The 20,818-nt window shown below is 34.8% G+C and overlaps 1 protein-coding gene across 1 annotated transcript in view; it reads right to left on the bottom strand.

Annotated features, from left to right (window-relative positions):
• The window catches only part of LOC145601469 (uncharacterized), a 34,319-nt gene extending 15,153 nt beyond the window's left edge, over positions 1-19,166 (bottom strand). The window contains exons 1-11 of the mRNA XM_081657488.1: positions 18,823-19,166; positions 18,575-18,708; positions 15,289-15,346; positions 14,548-14,763; positions 13,464-13,739; positions 8,604-8,738; positions 8,405-8,530; positions 7,472-7,516; positions 3,454-3,558; positions 2,601-2,743; positions 2,402-2,525 (exon numbers count right to left, since the gene is read on the bottom strand). Coding sequence (XP_081513614.1) covers positions 2,402-2,525; positions 2,601-2,743; positions 3,454-3,558; positions 7,472-7,516; positions 8,405-8,530; positions 8,604-8,738; positions 13,464-13,739; positions 14,548-14,763; positions 15,289-15,346; positions 18,575-18,708; positions 18,823-19,074 — 1,614 coding nt within the window. The 5' untranslated portion in view covers positions 19,075-19,166. The remainder of the gene's footprint in view (positions 1-2,401; positions 2,526-2,600; positions 2,744-3,453; positions 3,559-7,471; positions 7,517-8,404; positions 8,531-8,603; positions 8,739-13,463; positions 13,740-14,547; positions 14,764-15,288; positions 15,347-18,574; positions 18,709-18,822) is intronic.
• Positions 19,167-20,818: the final 1,652 nt, after the last annotated feature.

The following is a 20,818-nucleotide window of genomic DNA, read 5'->3' as shown; positions in this document are numbered from 1 at the left end:
CCACTACCTAAGTCCTAAATGATCCCTACAACCACGTATCCCGAAAACAACAAACCCAACCAAAATCCTCGAAACCACCCACAAAAACCCCTCAAAAAACCACCATCAAAGCCACCCTCAAAACCAAATAAGGGGTGACATTGCAAAGAAAAGGGTGGCTGAGAGTGTGGTGGCGGCGTAGGAATATGGTGGTTTCAAGGGGAAAACGGAAGCGAGAAGAGGAGGGGGCTGGCGCTGCAGGAGGAGGCTGATTAATGTTGAACGGGATGAGATTTTGGAGGAAGGGAATCTTATATTACTTTTTGAAAATAAGTTTTTAATAATTATAATCATTTTTTCAAAAAGAAAAATGTTAAAATAAAAAAATAAAATCCAAACCAATCACAACAAGACACTTGTGTGGTTTAACCTGTTTAACAAATTAATGGTTTTTTATTCTATTTTGAGTAGATGCATATCGAAGGTCGTTTTATTCCAAAATAATCAAAATGTCGTATTATTTTTGGAAGACTGGTGAAAGGTCATATTATTCTTGACATTTTTTCTGATTATAAATAGAAAGCATAACACTAACAAAGTTAAAGGGTAAAAATAATGGGCTGCAACCACAAGCCTGGATTAAGGTTAAATTGTTTGGCCAGTAATTGTTCCCCTTAATATGAGGGTAATACATCACCATACTCCCCCACCCCCTTCCAAAGGATTAAAATTGCCCATGTAAGAGCTCAGCCTCAACCATCAGTCTCCCTCCACTATCCTCTCCACTAACCCCTGTTATTTTTATTTTTTATCTTCCTTCCATGGAAACAAAAAGTCCAAATTTATCACCAAGCTTTATGTTTCTAGATATGCAAATTATAGAATTTTTGTAATACGTAGCTTAAGATATAAATTACTATATTGCATTGGAAATTGTGCAAATGCCAAATGGAACAAACATTAAAAAAAAAAGAGGGAGCAATAGTTTGCACTGCCAATGTAACATTATATAGTTTAATTAAGCATCCAAATGTTTATGAGTTTCCATAACAGCTCAATTTTGGAATTAGAGGTAGGAAATGTAATTCCTTAATTTATGAAACTTCGTACCTAACTGCAGATTTTTTTTTTCTTTTTGTTATTTTATTTTTGTTTTTTTTGAAATAATATATGTAAAGCTTAGTGACTCAAATTGTCAATAGCACTCGACTACATTACATGATAGAAGAAATTTAATTTAACTTTGCAAAACCTGAAAGGTTTCCCAGTCTCATTCAATAGTAGCTAATACTTTACAGAATATAATACAAGCATAGAATCACCTACAGCAACACAGTGATAAATTGGAGATCGGAAATATAAAACTGAGGTACAAGTGAATTTGGGGATATTTGGTAGGCATTGTCATGTTGATGCATTTAAAATATCAATTGCTTTTACAATCCCAGCTTTAGAGTGGATAGACACTAACTAAAGCTAAGCAAGATAAGACAAAAAAAAAATCAAATTCTCCATCAATTTTCATCATGCTTTCTCTTTCCTTAACATCTTCTATTGAAGACTAACTCCCTTCCTTTGTCTTGTTGCTCAAGCTACCTCTAACTCAATGCTAACACAAACAATATATTGCGTAGAATACCCCCTCTTCTCCTTAGACTAATATATTACAAAATATCGATTGGGAAAGAGGAGGGAAGGGGTCAGTGGCGGATCCAAGGATAAACTTGGTAGTGCACCATCTAATACAAAATTATAGAAGTCAGACACTAGCTCCCTTAATTTTGGTAATCTAAAATTTATTAATAGCCTATATTTTATTACTATAACCAAGTAAACCAATAGCGATGTATCTATAAACATTAGTAGGTGGGTTCGAAGACTTCAATGGAAAAATATAAAATTGATTAAATATTATGAAATGCAATACATTAGTTCAAATTCCAAACAACAGCTAACAACAACAATCAAACTAAGGGAACCAACTTGGATGAAGCAGATAATCTTAGTAAAGCAGATATTTCAAGGAAGAATAAGGATTTCATGGTAGGATAATCTTAGTAAAGCACTAAAGCATTCATCCATCAAAAGACATCTTAATGAAGAAAGTCTGATATACCAATTTCCTTCAAGAAACTTGGAAGATGAAGCACATACTCATCAAATTTACAAGAATAACCAATTTTATGAAAGTCAAAAAAGTAAGAGGAAACTAGAAGCACCTTCATAAAAATAAATAAATATAGATAAACATAATGCCACTTACTCATCACTCTTTGACAAACAATGGAGCAGTCAGAAACTCAGAAATGCCTGCTTTGAAACAGATCCTAGCCTATAGTAATCCTCATGTTTACTAAAATATTTTCCTATAAAGGATGAGTTCAAGAAGGAATTCTGAATGTCCAAGGGGGGAAAAATATACCTGTGAACCTGAACCAGGAAATCTCTTCGTATAGCACCTCCGATATAATGATCTTGCTTCATTCAGATTTCCCTTGTCAATCTCCATCTTTATATAACCTTGCCAAGCCTCAAGCATGGTGCCACTGCACACAGGAGATGTCAAATGCTGTATGGGAAACTTACAATAACTTATGCCACCAAACATGGGATTTATTAACCTTATTTTCAGCAAGCTTTCCCAAACTCCGCGAGCAGCAACTATATCATTTGCCAGGGTCAGCTCTAAATGAGCCCAATAAGCATGAAGACGCAACAAAGCATCTGTGCCTTTTAGATGTAAAGATAGGTAATCTGATGCACGCTGGACATAGTAGCAAATTGTGTCAATCGGTGGCACTATATACACAAAAACCAAACCTCAAAGAAGATGGAAGGGATGTATACTTGCATAGGCTCCCTAGGAAGCTAGGAAAAAGATCAAGATTAAATAAGTACCATAAGCAACAAAAGTTACTAAGACCAGGAAAAAGGCATTACATAAGAAAATTTATTTTACCAGAAGAGATAAACCTTGTGGAAACATGACAACATTCAACTCTTTAAGGTAGTGAACTTTTCACCTAGATTTCACTTATTTTATCTTATAGAACCCTAAACTTGTCTTATCAGAACTTATCAGATTGTTAAATTGGCCTAAACGTGAAAATACGGTGAGGAAAAGAGAGTATGTGATCCATGTAACCCATGAAATAAAATTCCGAGATAGATACAGCATTATCAGATGAAGAAATGAGAAACACATATAACAGGAAAAACCTATGAAGAAAAAATATGGAAAAACCTGTCAGAAATTAATTTTCATAGCATGGAGACCTAAGAGTTAACTGCACATCAACAAATTTGATTTCTAACAGTTCTATGAGAAAATTTAAATTTTGAAATGAAACAAGCAAATCATAGAAGTCATATTTGCAAGGAAAATTATGATCAAATGATAATGTGAGATGCAAATGAATCATAATGAGAGGAAACATGTGACTGGTGGCCTAATATTCTGAAAACTAAACAAACCTGAAACACATCTCTAATTACAGCATAATCCAAGACCTGCAATTCACCAGATACTGAAATTCTTCTCCGCAAACCATCAATACGAGTAAGAAACAATTCCAGATACTGCAAAAATATTCTTGTGTCAGAACATCATGCATAGAAAATATGGTAGGACATCTTGTGTGAGCATGAAAGATGAAATAATTAATTTTAAAGGTCAAATACAGATACCAAACAACAAGCATGACGAACGAAGCCCATGCACAGCACCACCTGGCCGACATGCCAAGTTGTGATGTGCCATAGGGATCATGAAGCTTCTTTAAGGTGAGAAGGGTGAGAAGTAATCTCAACCATCAGATATTGATATCAACGGTCAAGATTGTAGGATCTTTAAGCATTTGTTAGAGGGGAAAAACATGCGACTTATTATAAGCTACATCTGGAAACTTTTAATTGGATCAATTATCTCCAAGTTATGGTTCACCGTATCTCAAATCGAATCTTAATCTTTCTTCATCTTTCATATCTCTATTATTGAAATACATATGGTTAATAGTTTCAAATTTTTTGAACAAATTATTCAGTTTTTCCCCCCTCGTCATTGTCTTCTTCATCTAAGCTACAACAAAGGAGATTTCAAATTTCAATCAATAAAGTAAGGTAATTGTAGTTTCTCCCCTCTCAATTATCTTTTTTTTTTTTTTTTGAATATTTGAATAGCAAAAGTACTTCATTAATTAAAAGTCATACGACATCTACAATAGAGATTCGATGTTAACATATAAGGTATTGAATTAAATAAAATTTTCCTTCACAAAAACTACGATCATCGACCGCTTATATCGATGGAAAATACAGCCTTGTCGGAGAGACTATCTAACAATCCTTTGTAGCCATGAGGATGAAACTTGATAACATTTTCACCAACGAAATAACTTCACAACAATCCATTAGATCAACTGTCATGGATTCACAACTAAGAAATTTCTCCCCCGAAAAGAGGAGATAAACCTTGTCTTTCGAAGGAGGTCTAAAAACCCTTATCTTTCAAAGGAGATCGGAAACCCTTTCTTTCGAGGGAGAAAAGTTCCTTCCAAAAAACCGATGAAAGCCCCTTCAAAATTCAACAATGGAGGGTAGGGTTTTGGAGAGAGGATAGATTTAGTACATTTGTCGCATATTATTAATTATAATATGTTTTTGGTATCAAGCTTTCGGATCTTATTATTGTGGGCAAATTCATAATTAATCTACTAATATATACTTTAGCGAGATTTGTCGAAGCTGCAATACGGGACTAGCATTTCTGAATAATTCTTCCAAGTTCTCTTTACTATTTGTGGATTAGCCCCAATCGTCGCATTAAGGTTTTTTAATTTTATATACTTTATTTATCCTAGGACTTGTTCTACGAAGGCCCCTTCAAAATTCAACAATGGAGGGTAGGGTTTTGGAGAGAGGATAGATTTAGTACACTTGTCGCATATTATTAATTATAATATGTTTTTGGTATCAAGCTTTCGGATCTTATTATTGTGGGCAAATTCATAATTAATCTACTAATATATACTTTAGCGAGATTTGTCGAAGCTGCAATACGGGACTAGCATTTCTGAATAATTCTTCCAAGTTCTCTTTACTATTTGTGGATTAGCCCCAACCGTCACATTAAGGTTTTTCAATTTTAAATACTTTATTTATCCTAGGACTTGTTCTATTCAACTTATTTTAGGTACTTATTACTTATTCCTTAATAAATTCATATCAGATTAGATCAGAACTTTTAATTATCAATTACTTATTGCTAAACATCGTTAATTGCGTATTAAAAAAAATTATGAAAATTATATATTTGAAAAGTTCATAATGAGATGAATCTAACAAGATCCATTTTGATATTGTTTTTCTTTATAGATTAGTAATAAAATGCGGTCAAAGTTTAGTCAAATTATCGAAACTAGACCTTAATAAAATCAGATCAGATCTACTAGTTTCAGGTGAAGAGAACAAGTCCCTAGTCATAGATGACATCTACTTGATGTATTTGTACTTTAAATTTGATGTTTCTACAATGGTTCATTAATGTATTTATATTTGATCTTTGATGACCTGTGGAAGAGAGAAGAATATAAAGGATTTTTGATGTTTATTTGCATGAATTCCTTCACTAACTTTTAAACAATGGATATTTCAAAGTATTTGGTGTCAAAAACAAGAAAGAGAAGTACATAGTTATTGTTTTTATTTTATTTTTTGGGCATGCATAATGTATTAATGGTGTAGATCTACTGTATCCTTAGTGTATACCTAATGTATCTATAGTAACACTTGAATGTACCTAAGTTTCTCACGCTTCTCACATTAAGCATACTTCTCATCAGACCCCACATATGTGTGTGTGTGTGTGTGTGTGTGTGTGTGTGTGTGTATATATATATATATATATAATATATATATATTAGGGGAAGGCTCTCGTGAGAACCCCTCCTTTATGTGAGAATTCTTCTCATGTGAGAACACTTTTTATGTTCTAAATTTTTACTCGGATATTCCAAGTTTTAAATATGATATTCTAAACTTTTCCCTAGGTGTTCTAAATTAAATCAAATGTTCTAAATTAGTACTCACATGTTCTAAACCATAAATTAGTTAAGTTAGATCTTATAAATTTTGAATGACTTATTCCAAAATTATAGCTTATATGTTTTAAATTTTAAAACGTGCGTGTGTTCTAAGATTTTTAGTTTTATTTTCTGAATTCGAAAGCATATGTTCCAATTTTTACTCCCATGTTCTATATTTTTACTCATATGTTCAATATTTTTACTTCCATTTTCTATATTTATACCAGGTGTTCTAAATTTCGTATTCACATGTTCTAAATTTTAAATCAAATATTCTAAATTTTAATCATATTTTCTAAATTTCATAAAGCAAATTTTTTAAATTTTTACTCACATGTTCTAATGCTTGAATCAAATGTTCTAAATTATTACTCACACTCATGTTCTAAATTATTAGTCATATGTTCTAAATTTAAATTTGAGTCGCATGTTTTAAAATTTTTACTCGTATGTTCTAAATTTTTACTCACGTGTTCTAAATTACAGATAGTTCTCATATAAATATGAATTCTCACATATGGACCTATTCTCACCATAAATATATATATGGTGAGCATATGTGAGAATTCATATTTATATATATACACACACATATGGACCTATTCTCACCGGATCCCATATATATATATATATATATATATATATATATATATATATATATATATATATATATATATATATATATATATATATGTTCTAAATTTTAAAACGTGTGTTCTAAGATTTTTAATTATATGTTCCAGATTTTAAAGCGTATGTTCTATTTTTTACACGTATGTTCTAAATTCTGTAGTCACACTTTCTATATTCTATATCAATATGTTCTAAATTTTTATTCACATGTTCATAATCTTAAATCAGATATTTTAAATTTTACTCATATGTTTAAAATTTCATAAAGCAAATTTTATAAATTTTTAATCACTTGTTCTAATTCTTAAATCAGATGTTCTAAACATATTACTTACACAAATGTTCTAAATTATTACTCATATGTTCAGAATTTTAATTTGAGTCACATGTTCTAAATTTTAACTCGCATGTTCTAAATTTTTACTCACATGTTCTAAATTTTAAATCAGTTCTCATATAAGTATGAATTCTCACAGGTGGACATATTCTCACCGGATCCCTCCCCTATATATATATATATATATATATATATATATATATATATATATATATATATATATATATATCCAGGTTAACCCGTCATGCTCGTGTCGAGCTCATCCCAAAATTTGAAAATTATTACCATGCACAACCCATGGCCCACCACAATTTTTTCTTTCGAGCATAGAGATCTAGTGATATACTTTACTGTTCTTTCTGACCAATGGTAATAAAATTCTTTTATATAACAAAATAAATGAATAAAGAATAAAGAAGTAAAAGAACATAGAAAATACCTCCTCGTAACTTGAAAATGAACATTGAAGGGCCTTCTCAAATACCTAACAATGGAAAAAAAAAATCATATTGTTGCTTTAAGATACTCAACAATTGCAATCAATGATTAAAACAAAGAAGCAAACATACTATGGACTTTCAACAAAGTTCATCGAAAATGACAATATAATGTAAGTCAACAAAAAGACAACGAAAATGAGAATATAATGTAAGTGTCAATGGTTACATCAAGCAACAAGATCTTCCTTTGCAAAACTCCCAGTGATTCAGAAGTAGATAAAAGCTTAATTGCTCTACGATTAAATTTATACATCATACATTATAGTCAGGATTATGCCTTCATTATTCTTCAATAAGTTGACACAGATAAGGTCAGCATCCAAGAAAGTGGAAAAGCTGTGACCAGGATAATTCACTTTTCCCGGAGAAGAAAGTCTAAGAATAATTATCCCAGGAACAAATCAGGAAGCCTTTTTAAGCATTCTAAATAATAGAATGAAGGTTTAAATAAATATGGGTAGGCCGGCCAATTCAGTCAAATCTACTGAAAAATGAAACAGATCTTGATAAATGAACATTACTATAAAACCACTAAGCTGCAGTCAACAACCACTAAGCTTTTTTTTTTAAAAAAAAAAAATCAATCGGTAGGAAGCTGTAGCAAGAAGGTTCATCTTGACTTCTGTCTCAGGACTCTTTACAAGTGGAGGATAACTGTAGTAAATAAAGTAGACCAACTAAAATATTGCTAAAATTCTAAAAACATCACTGTCATAACTATACCAAAACAAGAAGTGTTCTGGTATTGACATAACTCTTCAGATCCAACATTACTGAATAAATTGTTTACAAACATTTGACAACGAACAAGCTAGCATATATCTCAACCAAAACCGTTCAAATGAGAATTACACCATATCATACATCCATACCAGGGAAATTTCATCCTCTGAAGCGTGAGCCCGTTCCAAGCAAAGCAACTGCCTCACCCAGAGTTCCCCAATCCAGGGGCAATTACTTGTGGCTCTACTGATAACATTATTTACAACATTCCCAACCTGAAATAAACAGATATTAATATGATCAACTAATTCAAAAAATGGAATAAGCCTATCACAATTGAGAAAGTACCTTGAGCGTTTTCTCTAAATATCGAGTATAGTCTATCCACAAATCACTGGATATAGGAAACTCAGTGATCAAACGTTCATATAGAATTTGAACTCGTGCAGGGTCACCTGCAGACTCTTCAAATTTCAAGTATTTCTGTGGAAACATAACAAAATACATCTCAAAACCAATAAATGGGGAATATAAATTCAAAGGGAGATAAACAGAATAAAAACCTATGTTACTCGGACTCTTCATTTTACCTCAAGTACCCGTGTCGGACCCTCAACCCTCGGACATGGGTATGACACATGGACACTTCATTTTGGTTGAAAATCATAGAACTTTTTCACAAAATAGCCAAGTCGGACACTTGGACACGTACTTGTGTCGGACATGGGTACCCGAGTCCGAGTAACATAGATAAAAACTATAGTCCTTACATTCTACTAAAACCAGATATGAAGCATCATTTGGTCACAAAAGTATCGTCAAGCACATCATAAACCCTTTAGTCAAATACAAAGGCAAGATAAATGAACATTACTATATAACCACTAAGCTGCAGTCAACAACCCAAGAGGTTAAGTTTTTTTTTTTTTTTTTTTTTTGACGGGGAGGTTAAGTTAGCTTAGCCTTTGTGTAATTTACGTCAAAGCTAAGCTAAGACCTCCGAATCCATAACTTATTTCATTTGATTCCTTTTAAAGGGAAAATAAATTAAAACATTGGATGAACAAAGTGACTAAGAAAAACAACAATGTCAAAGCCAAAATTCCAACAGGATAAAATTGTTTTTAAAATAAACTTACATTCTTACAAAACTTAACGTCACCGGTATAGTTATGATTTTATGAAGATATTACGACATCATTATCTTGAGGTTGTTTGCAACTGTGCCTTAGCCCTTGCGTAGTATCTTTAAAATTTTGGAAGATAAAAACTGAATTTAGCCGTTATAAATCACCTAGCACGATAAAGTCACAAAGATGCCCTCACAAACAATAACTTGGGAAAGAAGCTACGGAATTAAGAAACTTCATGGCACCTTCCAATATCATAATATAAGCACCTTATAAGGAACTTGTAAAAATTAAACAAGAAAGTCGAGAATATAGCCACTAAAAAAATATTTTTTCTGCAACTTGAAACTCTAAGACTCTCTTCACCTAATTTTCACTTGACTTGAATTTAAATTAGGAAAAATTGGAATTAATAATCTCTAACTTAAGCCGATTTTCTTATAATAATGCCAACTTTGGATCATTATGAAATAATCCCAACCCCACCACCGGCACCACCACCTCCCCACACCCACCCAAATATGGCACCCCTCCCAATCCCCACCACCTGAAACCAACCCCCGTCCCCATACCTACCCCAGAAACTGCCCCCTCCTAAACCTCCACCCCAAAACAACCCCCCTCTCCATCCCCACCGCGAAAACCTCCCCCCTACCTCCCCCCTCCCTAACCCCCAACCAAAAACAGCCCCCTAACCTCGAAGCAGCCCACCAACCACCCAGCCACCCCTTTTCTCTCTCGTTTCAAGGGAGGGAAGGGGAGGGGAATCCGGTGATGGGGGAAGGCATCCAAGGGAGGGTGGTGGGTGGGTTCGTGTCTTAGGAGAAGGGGAGGTTGGTGGCTGGGAGGGAGGGAGGTCAAAGTAGTGGTGGACTGGTGGGGTTGTTGAGAAGAGAAATATATACTACCTCCATTACATATTAGTTGCAACTTTCAGCTTGACACGGATTCTAAGACAAAATTTCATAATAGTGGATTAATGAATTAAAGACTAAGTAATTAAGCAAGGTAGGAGAGAGAAAGTGAAGGTAATTAATAATAAATTACCCACCACCATCAACAACACCCACCCCATCACCGTCGGCCACAGCAGCCATCCCACCACCGTCGGCCACAGCAGCCATCCCACCACCGTGACCAGCAACCACACCGAAACCACCCACCTCACACCCTGAAACCACCCAATCTCAACCCGAACCGCCGTAAAACCACTCCCTCTCCACCTGAACAACCCCGAAATCACCCCGAAACCACTCCAATTTTAGCTCGAACTCTAATAACTACCCTCAACCATCTCGAAACCGTACTCTCTTAGAGCAAACCACCACAAAACAACCACCCTCTCACCCCCAAAAGCACCCACATTCAACCTAAATCGCCCCAAAACTCACTGACCAGCCCTAAACCACCCTCACTCACCCTAATTCGCCCAGAAACCGCCTCGAGCCACCCCAAACTAGCCCACCCACCCCTTCAACCTTCAGATCTAAACGAATTTTTTTTTCCTAAAAAAAAAGAAGAGAGAAAAAGGAACACAAGAGGAGGAAGGAGGCGACTTTGATGGTGGTGATGAGCATCAACGACGTTGAAGGTAGTGGTTGTTTTGGAAACGACGACGTTGAAGGTGGTTGATCTAGAGACGGCGACGGCAAAGATGGGTCTGATTTTTCGTGGGAGATGATGATTTTTGATGATGGTTGAATTAATTGGGTGATATTATTATGTTAAATAAGTTAGATTAGGAATATAATGAAATCTGATTTAGGTAGCTAATTGTGTTTATGAACTCTTTAGTAAGGGTATTGTTGTACTTTCATTGAAAAAAACTTACTATAAAATGAAAAAAATGGAAAGTTGCAACTAATGTGTAGCACCCCTAAATGGCAAAAGTTGCAACTAATATGTAACGGAGGTAGTATTTTACTTAATTACTAGGTTAGCAGTCACTTGAGCTTAATAAAACGAAATACCCCTAAAGTTCATATTATTCAAAATAATTCAAAGTATGGATTATTTAAAGAAAATCGGCCAAAAAGTGGAATTATTAAAAACAATTTTTTCTTTAAATTATTTCTATCAAACCGAAATTATTTTTATGGAAAATTTGTCAAGGCCAACCTTTTATAAAACGTTTTTTGTCTGGGACAACCTTATAAAATTTTTTTGGCAAAGTCAGACCACTTTAAAAAAATTTTTTGTAAAGGGAGACCAAACCCCACTTTCAGGCCATTAACCACCGGATTCCGGCGTTGACTCCCACGAGACTTGCACGTGCTCCCATATTCTTCTAATTACACCCCTTTTCCCTCCTATTTTCGCACATAAAACCCCTCTTACTCACAAATTCATTCGTTCTCTCTCATGGGAAAAGGGGTTTTATGTGCGAAAATTGAACGAAAAAGGGGTGTAATTAGAAGAATATAGTAGCACGCGCAAGTCACGTGGGAGTCAATGCCGGAATCCGGTGGTCAATGGCCTGAAAGTGGGGGTTGGTCTCCCTTTACAAAAATTTTTTTTAAAGTGGTCTGACTTTGCCAAAAAAATTTTATAAGGTTGTCCTAGACAAAAAACGTTTTATAAAAGGTTGTCCCTGACAAATTTTCCTATTTTTATTGAAAAAATATAATTTTGTTGAGCTTAAATTAATTTTACTGTTTAAAAATTATATTTACAATTTTAAAGTTGACTTTGTTCTTTGAATTCAATGATTTTACTGATTAAAAAGTTGGAAAAATTAACAAATATAATCCCAACTATTGCCTTTATTCTCATTTTAATCCCAACTATAGTTTAACTTAGAATAATCCCAACTATTGGGTGACCCTTCTCAAAATAGTCTCACTCATTTGTTAACCTATTGTTCAAGTAAAAAGAGTGATGTGAAGCTAGTATTGATTAGTCTTTTTAATAATAAAAATAAATAAATATTAAACAAACACCCCATTTTTTATTTCTTTAATCACTGCCCACATCGGCACATTGACACCCTCTCAAGAACAAGTCAACAACTTCATTTCTGCCAGCCATTGAATTCACTTTGTTAGCCACCCACAACCACCGAAACCACCATTCTGGCCAAACCCAGCCACCAAAACCACCATTCCAGCCAAACCCAGCCACCAAAACCACCATTCTAGCCAAGCCCAGCCACCAAGACCACCATTCTAGCCAAACCCAGCAACCGAAACGACCATTATAGCCAACCTCAGCCACCGAAACCACCATTGTAGCCAAACCCAGCCACCGAAACCACCATTGTAGCCAAACCCAGCCATCGAAACCACCATTGTAGCCAAAAATTAATTTATCCAACAATTATCCAATTAAAGCTTGTAATAATTCAAAGGGAACCCAACAATTAAATTATGAGAGCGATAACAGCTGTAATTATTTGTTTAATTTTGAAATGTTATCTTTAAAAAAATAAAATAAAAAATAAAAAAAAAAAATCAAAGGAGGAAAAGGTGTTATGAAGATCGTGTGGAATGGGGAAGATGGATAAAGGGAAAGATTAACCATGAAGGTCTGGTAGGAGAAAAGTAGTGAGAAAGGTTAAAGATAAAATAAATATAAAAATGAAAAAATTAATAATAACAGGTAGAAGAGGCAATAGGTAAAGGGGAGTATTTTGAGAAGAATCATCTGAGATTATTTTATAAATTGTAATTGGGATTATAATGAGAAGGAAGGCAATAGTTGGGATTATTTTTGTTAATTTTTCCTAAAAAAATTATTTTAAAAGAACTAAAATTATTTTTACTAAACGGACTAAACTAAAATTATTTTTACTAAATATCATTGTGTTAAGGTGAAGAGAATAGGGTCTAAGTAGTCAACAAGCATACACATGCAAACACCAGTATCAATTTGCAAACCAAACATAAGTTCCTTTGGTGAGCATATGTAAGCCTAGGAGATACAACATGTTCCTACTAATGTGTGCATGTACATTCCATCATCAATGAACATATAAAAAGGTAAGTCTAGGAGATACAACATGTTCCTAATAATGTGTGCATGTACGTTCCATCATCAATGAGCATAAAAAAAAAGGTGCACATATTTTCCAACTTCATACCTTGAAGAGTGGAATTCTTTCTGTATCTGGTACATTAGATTTAGAAATTTGTTCTTCCAGAATTTTGCGAGCATCGCACATCTCCAATGCCTTCTTATAAGCAGAAGCAACATGAGGAGAAATTCCTTCCAAGTCACTGGAGTTAACATCAAGATCATTTCCCTGCTGCACTTCCCAAACCTTATAAGCAAGAAGAGTTAAATTCATGTTGGCCAAGGGAACAGATAGCTGCCTGTGAAATATATTTCGAACACGCTGAATTTGCTTTTCTTTCCCCTGATAAACAAGAGGCATTAAAATTATAAAGACGAATTTGCAAAAGCAGACTAGGTATAATGATTTAAACTAATTCAATAATATCTAAACAAAGTGTCATTGAACTTAAGCTATAACATTATGGAGCCTCTGCCCTCTGCAACAAAAAAGATAATTGAAACAAGAAATTAATATTCCAATAGTATCATTAATAAACAAAATTAGAGCAAATAAGACACCTATAAAGACCTCAGTACAATTGTCTCCCAGTTGCACATCAACACACATAGTAATAGACTAAAATTTAGAAATCAGTGACTACCGTCATACCCTAAGGAATGGTTATGAAACATGTACAGAGCCAAAAGACATTCCTTAACTAAACTTGAAATCTTCCCTTGGTAAAGGCTGCTTTTATTATCAACATGCAAGAGAAACAGGAAGAGGGATGCAGAGGCAATATGCCACTTTTCAGCATCACTAAACAAGTAAACAATTTAAACGATCTAAATAGCTTGAAACCTGGACAATATGGTACAATCTATCTACATCACATGTTTGTATCATTCATCTTCATAATTCTATCCTGAGGTTTACCATATTCTAAAGATATCCACCCTGTGGAATTTTATTTATTGCATAAGCATGTGCTGTTCAAGCAAATAGTGATCTGCATGAGTATGTGACATAATCTGTAGCCACATGAACATTGATATGTTGAGCACGTCTAAACCTCCAGGTGGTATAAGTGAGGAACAGATACATGTATAAAAAGAGTACAGCAGCAAAAGGTAAATCATGAAGACAATATAAAGATCACAACACACACCTCGATGTCAGAATCATCAATTGTAAGGCATATAGCTTGCTCAAATTCTTTGTAGACTTCCCATATTTTACTGCCTTCACAAAAATGCAAGCCAGCAGCTGTAAGAGCACGCTCAAACAAGTTCCTTGCCTTTGAAATACCAGAAGCAGAACACTCGCGGATTGAGAGATCATGTTCTTGCACAAAATTTAAGTAGTCACACCAAAGCGGGACAAACTGCAGAGGTAATAAGAAATTACTATCAATTTGTTTGATTCAATACATGTAACAACTACAGAAAGCAGTTCCTTGTGATAATGGACTGTAACAACCAATGCAGAACTAGTAATTGTCAGTGACAAAATTTTGTGAAATGATATTAACTCATGTTACATATCAGGCCATAATGTAATGGCATGGCACTACAGTAGGCATGGTTAACATCAACTCCCTCCATTCAGATATATATGCTGCATAACACTAACCATGGGATACTAAGTACGTGACATGGTAATACAATCACGATTTTAAAGGAGCCTTATTAGATATTGGAACCTTCTCAAACTCACATGATCACTCAGTATTAACTTGGGGTACGCCCAGAAAGCTAGAATAAATCACTAAAACTTTACACTAGGTGATAACATTTTTCCAGACATCCTTAAATAGATGTGACTACTACTTCCAAACAAAGAGAGTATCATATAACAGCCTCCCTAATATTCATTGAAGCAAGCTTCATATAGAAGCAAAACAGCTCACCAGATAATCAGATACACCGCGTTCATATATCTTTTCAATAGCTGGAACAGCCTCCGGCCTAGCAAACAATGGTTAATAATGCAACAATATAAGCTAGTCAAGATCTTCAGGATTAAGAATAAAAACAAAATGAAGAAGAAAACAATCACCAATCAGTTCAACACTTTAAATCCAAAGGTAGTATTGAATAGAGATAATACAACAACAAAGCCTTAGTCCTAAAATGATATAGTGCTGGCTAACATAATACATCATAAGGAACCGACCGCAAAAGTTAAAGCAAGTAAACAAAGAGAAGTGATAAAATGAAAGTGGACAAGAAAGCAAGAGAAACATAGTGAGAAACATAGTGAGCAAGATAGTAAGCAAGAAAATGAAGGTGGTGTAAAGTGGAAACCCAAGATGAGGATATACAAATAGAGATTGAGGAAGACTTACCTAAGAGGGCTACAAGAGATAAAAAGAGAGGGAAATCACATGAGAAACAGCATTGAATTTCTTCTGTAGCATAGAACAGAGATATGCCATTGAATTTCTTTTGAATACACATGAGGAATGGAAAGAGACCAAGATTCAAAGTTCATCTATGTATTATGGTAACAAAGAGCTTTTGACCAGCCAAATAAAGCACTTAATAGTTAACGTTTCTAAACAGATTAACCAAAAATTTAGTATGAAAAATACTTATAGTCAACAATGACACAGATGTGTTGATACAAGCAAAATCACTCTAGGTTCAATCTTAATGCAACACAAACATGCCTCAATTGGCTAACCAGCCAAGCGTGTCTAGTTGAGCACGGATTTGTTCCCCATCTTCCTTTCCAATCCGCACAAACAACTCCTCTTCCAGCGAGCACAAATGTGCTTCTTGCCCCGAAATGCCTCAACAGATCAGAGAAACCACATAGCTTCCTACTTATTTAAACCCAAGTCAATCATCCTCATGCCTCCATGCTAGCTTGAACCATATCTACATAAACTCCACACACCATCCAAGGTAATTCAAACTTTGCATGAACTTGAATCTAGTCCTGGGCCAGCATATTGAGGGACGGAATAAAGTTATTTCACCGAGTAGTTATGCTATGTGTTCAGTACTTAGGATTCCCATCTATTGTGGCGATTGTAAAACAGTTTACAAGGGACAATTTTTTACTTAGGATTACCACAAACAAAATCAAGAGACAGCCTTCAAATCAAGAGTCTATCTAAAGCAGTGTCTTCCATAATTGTCAGATGAAAGCTAACAAATAATCATTTTGCAATTCATTGGGTAGAATGGTAGACGGATGCAGTTAACCACATACAGTGGGATCGTTGTCAAAGGCATAGAGGTAATGGCATGGCATGATGTTTAAGTCTGTAGCACAGGCGACGTAGAAAGATCAATGGAATTCTCAACTCTGGTCTCTGGACATAACTTTTCTGAGTTGATTAGGGTAGTGGACTTCAGCTTACTAGTTACTACAAAACAAGGTATGTTGTTAAGGGCAGCATGAAAATAAAAAGATCCCAAAAGCAGCATGATCTATTGGAAATTTTCATATTGTTGTGTCTGTAGAGGAACAACCGTCAGGAGTACAGTCCTTGTGGTTTTCTTTTTAAGGACAAGAAAGTATTTATCAATTCAATATGAACCTTGTCACTTGTGGATGCCATATGCGCTATCTTTTTACTTGATTCAGTAAAACCCTTGTCTCATCTACAACATTTAAAGTAGATGACTGACAATATTTGATACAAATTTTTACAAAGAAAGCAAAATTTAATTCTGCCATATGGATCAGCAATTACTTCTCTCCTAATGACTACACAAACCAAAACTTAACAATGCTTTTCACCCACAAATTGGCAAACCAACGTCTTACCAAGCACTTCTTTAATACCTACAATTTGCAACACTTACCTAATATGGATGTGTCATAATATTTGCAACAAACTATAATTGAGAAAGTATTTTACCCAATTTTGCAACTTTACCCCTACTTAACAAACCTAATACCATTGGCCATTCCCCCCCCCCCCAATTTTACATTTTTACCCTTACTTAACCAACCTAACACTATTGACCATTTCACTTCTAATTCCCTACTTAACCAACCTACAATATTGGCCGTTCCCCTCCTAATTTTAGTTAACCTCTCTCTCTCTCTCTTAACCAACCTAACACTATTGACCATTTCACTACTAATTCCCTACTTAACCAACCTACAATATTGGCCATTCCCCTCCTAATTTTATTTAACCTCTCTCTCTCTCTCCCCTTAACCCCTTCCCTTCCAAATTGTCACAGATCCATGACCAAAGACATAAACACCTACCTCAACCATCATGACCCTCCCTAACATTATTACCATCCTCAAAATAACCACCACCCACCCCCCTCACCAAAACCACCAAAACATTACCATTATCATCATCAAGACCACCACCATTTGATCTACGAACTTTAAAACCTTACCACCGCTACCGCCATCACCACTACCCCTCCGGATATACGACTCTTGGCATTCAAACATCCTCTTTTTTAAACCACCACCAACCGCCAATACATATCTATTTTTACCAGCCAACCATATTTCTCTCTCTCCCCCTTTTCCAATTTTTTTTTTTTTTTATCGTCCACAAATAGAAACATAAAGGACAATTTTTACCACAATGTGAAGGGTGATTATGGGTGATGGCATGCTCTTCTTTCTTGAATTTTCTCCATCATCTCTAGTTTATTCATTAAAAATTGTTGCGGGGAGGGGGGTAGGGGTGGGAGGTGGTGTAATGGCTTCAAATTGGTGGACATGAAGTTGGTGATGAGTTTGCAAAGGAGAGGGGTATTACTACACTTTGGCAATGAGCATCCAACCAGGGAAAAGCTAAAAGCCTTTTGGGAAATATATACACATAATCCTCTAACCTTGCTTAATCGAAGAGATGCTTAAGATGACGTTAACCAGGGACAACCCAATTATCCTTAAATTGTGACAATATATTTACACCATTACTGCCTACCCAAAAGCAACAAGTACCCTATCTTGCTCACCAAATCCTTCCCAAGTAATAATACTTTCTCAAAACGAAGAAAGCTAACACAAAAATTCCGGTACCCATTTTGCTCCTACCTCAATGAAATTTGTTTATGGATAAATAAAAACTAGTTTCGCAAACATAAGAAACTTAGCTCAAACAATATCAGTAGAAAATAAAATAAAAATGAATTACATAAAACCGCAAACGAACCCTAAACAAGATTTGATGTAATAAGAAAAGAGAGAAAAAGGTTCCATACCCAGAACACAAAGTAGTTTCATCTTTAGCCCACTCTTGCCACATTGTAGGTGTTAAGGGAAAAATCTGGGCCATCGATTCCCTTGCTTCCCTGAGTTTATCAATCTCACCCATTTTCCTTAGCAATTTTATATACTACAAACAATCGCAAAACCCAAAAAAAAATTATATCGAAAATCAAAAAAATCAGAAAAATTTCAAAATTGTTGAGAAATCAAAATATGGACGCTCTAATTCGAGTAATTATACCTGAACATGAGCATCGTAATTAGAGGGGTTACGAGAGAGTTCGGATTCCAGGGTTTTGAGCTCCTGTAAGAGTTGAGCTTCATTTTCATCATCGGAGTCGGAGTCGGAGTCGGAGTTGGAGTTGGAGTTGGAGTTGTCGGTCGATGGTTTAGCTGCTGTAGCATCGATGGTATCTGTTGGTTCACCATTGTTGGTGTAATTGAGCTCTTCGGGAGTTTCTGACATCGCTTCGAATTCGGCTGGTTCCGCCATTTCCAGGTTTCAAAAGGAAGGAAAGGGAATCAAAATTGTATCCTGAGCAGAGCGGAATGAGAACGGTTTTTTTCCCGAGAGAGAGGGGAATGAAAAGGTGGTATACTATGGTACTGCCGGTAGGGAAATTGATTTTGGCACACCCTTTCTTAATCTTGGCACATCCGTATGTGAGAAAAGCATAGAAAACTGTGTTCTTACATAGGGGTGTGCCAAAATCAATTAAGGATGTGCCAAAATCATTTCCCTCTTAATAGGTATAGACCATATCAAACTTTTTTTTTTAATTAGTAGTTGGAGCACGCGCGATAAGTAAAGAATAAGGAATATGCGCATGCCCTCCGACGACGAGATAAGTAAAATTCGTGGTTGTGTTTGGTTTTGTGATATTCGTAGTTGTGTTCGGGTTTTGTAGTAGCAATGATACATGAATATATAAGGAGTAGTGATAAATTTTCTACAAGGAAATATTTAGAGAACAACAATTTTAAAAGTACAAAAGTTATCTAGAATTTGTTAGAATATAAAGATTTTCCTAAAAACTATACTATTATTTTAGAATGCACTATGGGTTTTTTTATTGAGTAGCTCAATAATTTTCAAATATCCCCATCATAAAATGATTATGATAATTAGGAGCAGTAATAAAGAAATGCAATTTTAAAGGTTAAAATTATATAAAATGGATTAAATGCAAAACATATGAAAAATTGTATATTTCTTTGTTATCAGTCTACATAATTGGTGTGATCTAAACTTATTCAAAGCTTGTTTTTGTATTTGTATATTTTTTACTTGAGTTGAATATTGAATTTTAGTGCTATTTTTATCCTCGAAATTTGTATTTCCTGATTGGATATACGATCTAATTTAGGCAAATAATGAGGTGTAAAAAGAATTTTATTTCGGACCTCTTCTTTATCTCTCTCCTCCCTTTTGATCTCTTTTTGACATGCCCTCTCTCTCTCTCTCTCTCTCTCTCTCTCTCTCTCTCTCTCTCTCTCCCTCTTTGTTTTTATAAAAAATTTATTTTACTTTTATAGGGAATATTTCAAGCATTAACCCCAAGCTTGAACCCCAATGTGATCATACACTAAAGTATGGTGGCGTCCAAAGGGAAAGAATAAAAAGCAAAAGAGTCGCCAACAAGTTTTAGGAACTTGTAAACCGTTTACGAGGTGAAGGTTACACCCCTTAACGATCCATGAGATCGTCAACTCCAAAAGGTCTTGAACCAAATAGGGTTGGGGGATGGGGGTACGAATCCAATCTACAAAAGAAAGGACTCGCCCTATAAAATAGGCCTCTACTTTATTCTACTCGTATTCATGTGCGCTTTTTGACTAACATGCAATCAATATATTAATCCTGAACCTGTTTATCTATGTTGGTTGAATATTAATGCACAAAGAAAACTATTATTGGCAATCACTTGAATTAAAATCATATTAGCCTAAACCAAAATATTAATTATCTTATTAGGCGTGATTTCAAGTACAAATTCCCTTTAAACATGCATAAAAGTAGGGCTGAGCAAAACTACCCGAAAAACCGAAAACCCGAAAAATTGATCCGTACCCGTTCTGAAAGTTAGGGTACCCGATGCGATAACCATAACGGTTCGGGTACCCGTTCTAATAATTTGTTATCGGGTATGGTTATTGGTATCATTTTAAAATTAACGGTTACCCGATCCGATCCGATAAGCATTTTTTTTTCCCTACTTAAATCTATTAATATAAAT

The sequence above is a fragment of the Chenopodium album genome, chromosome 21, assembly GCF_948465745.1.
Source record: "Chenopodium album chromosome 21, dcCheAlbu1.1, whole genome shotgun sequence".
Lineage (NCBI taxonomy): Eukaryota > Viridiplantae > Streptophyta > Magnoliopsida > Caryophyllales > Amaranthaceae > Chenopodium > Chenopodium album.
This window is presented reverse-complemented; position numbering and strand designations above follow the sequence as displayed.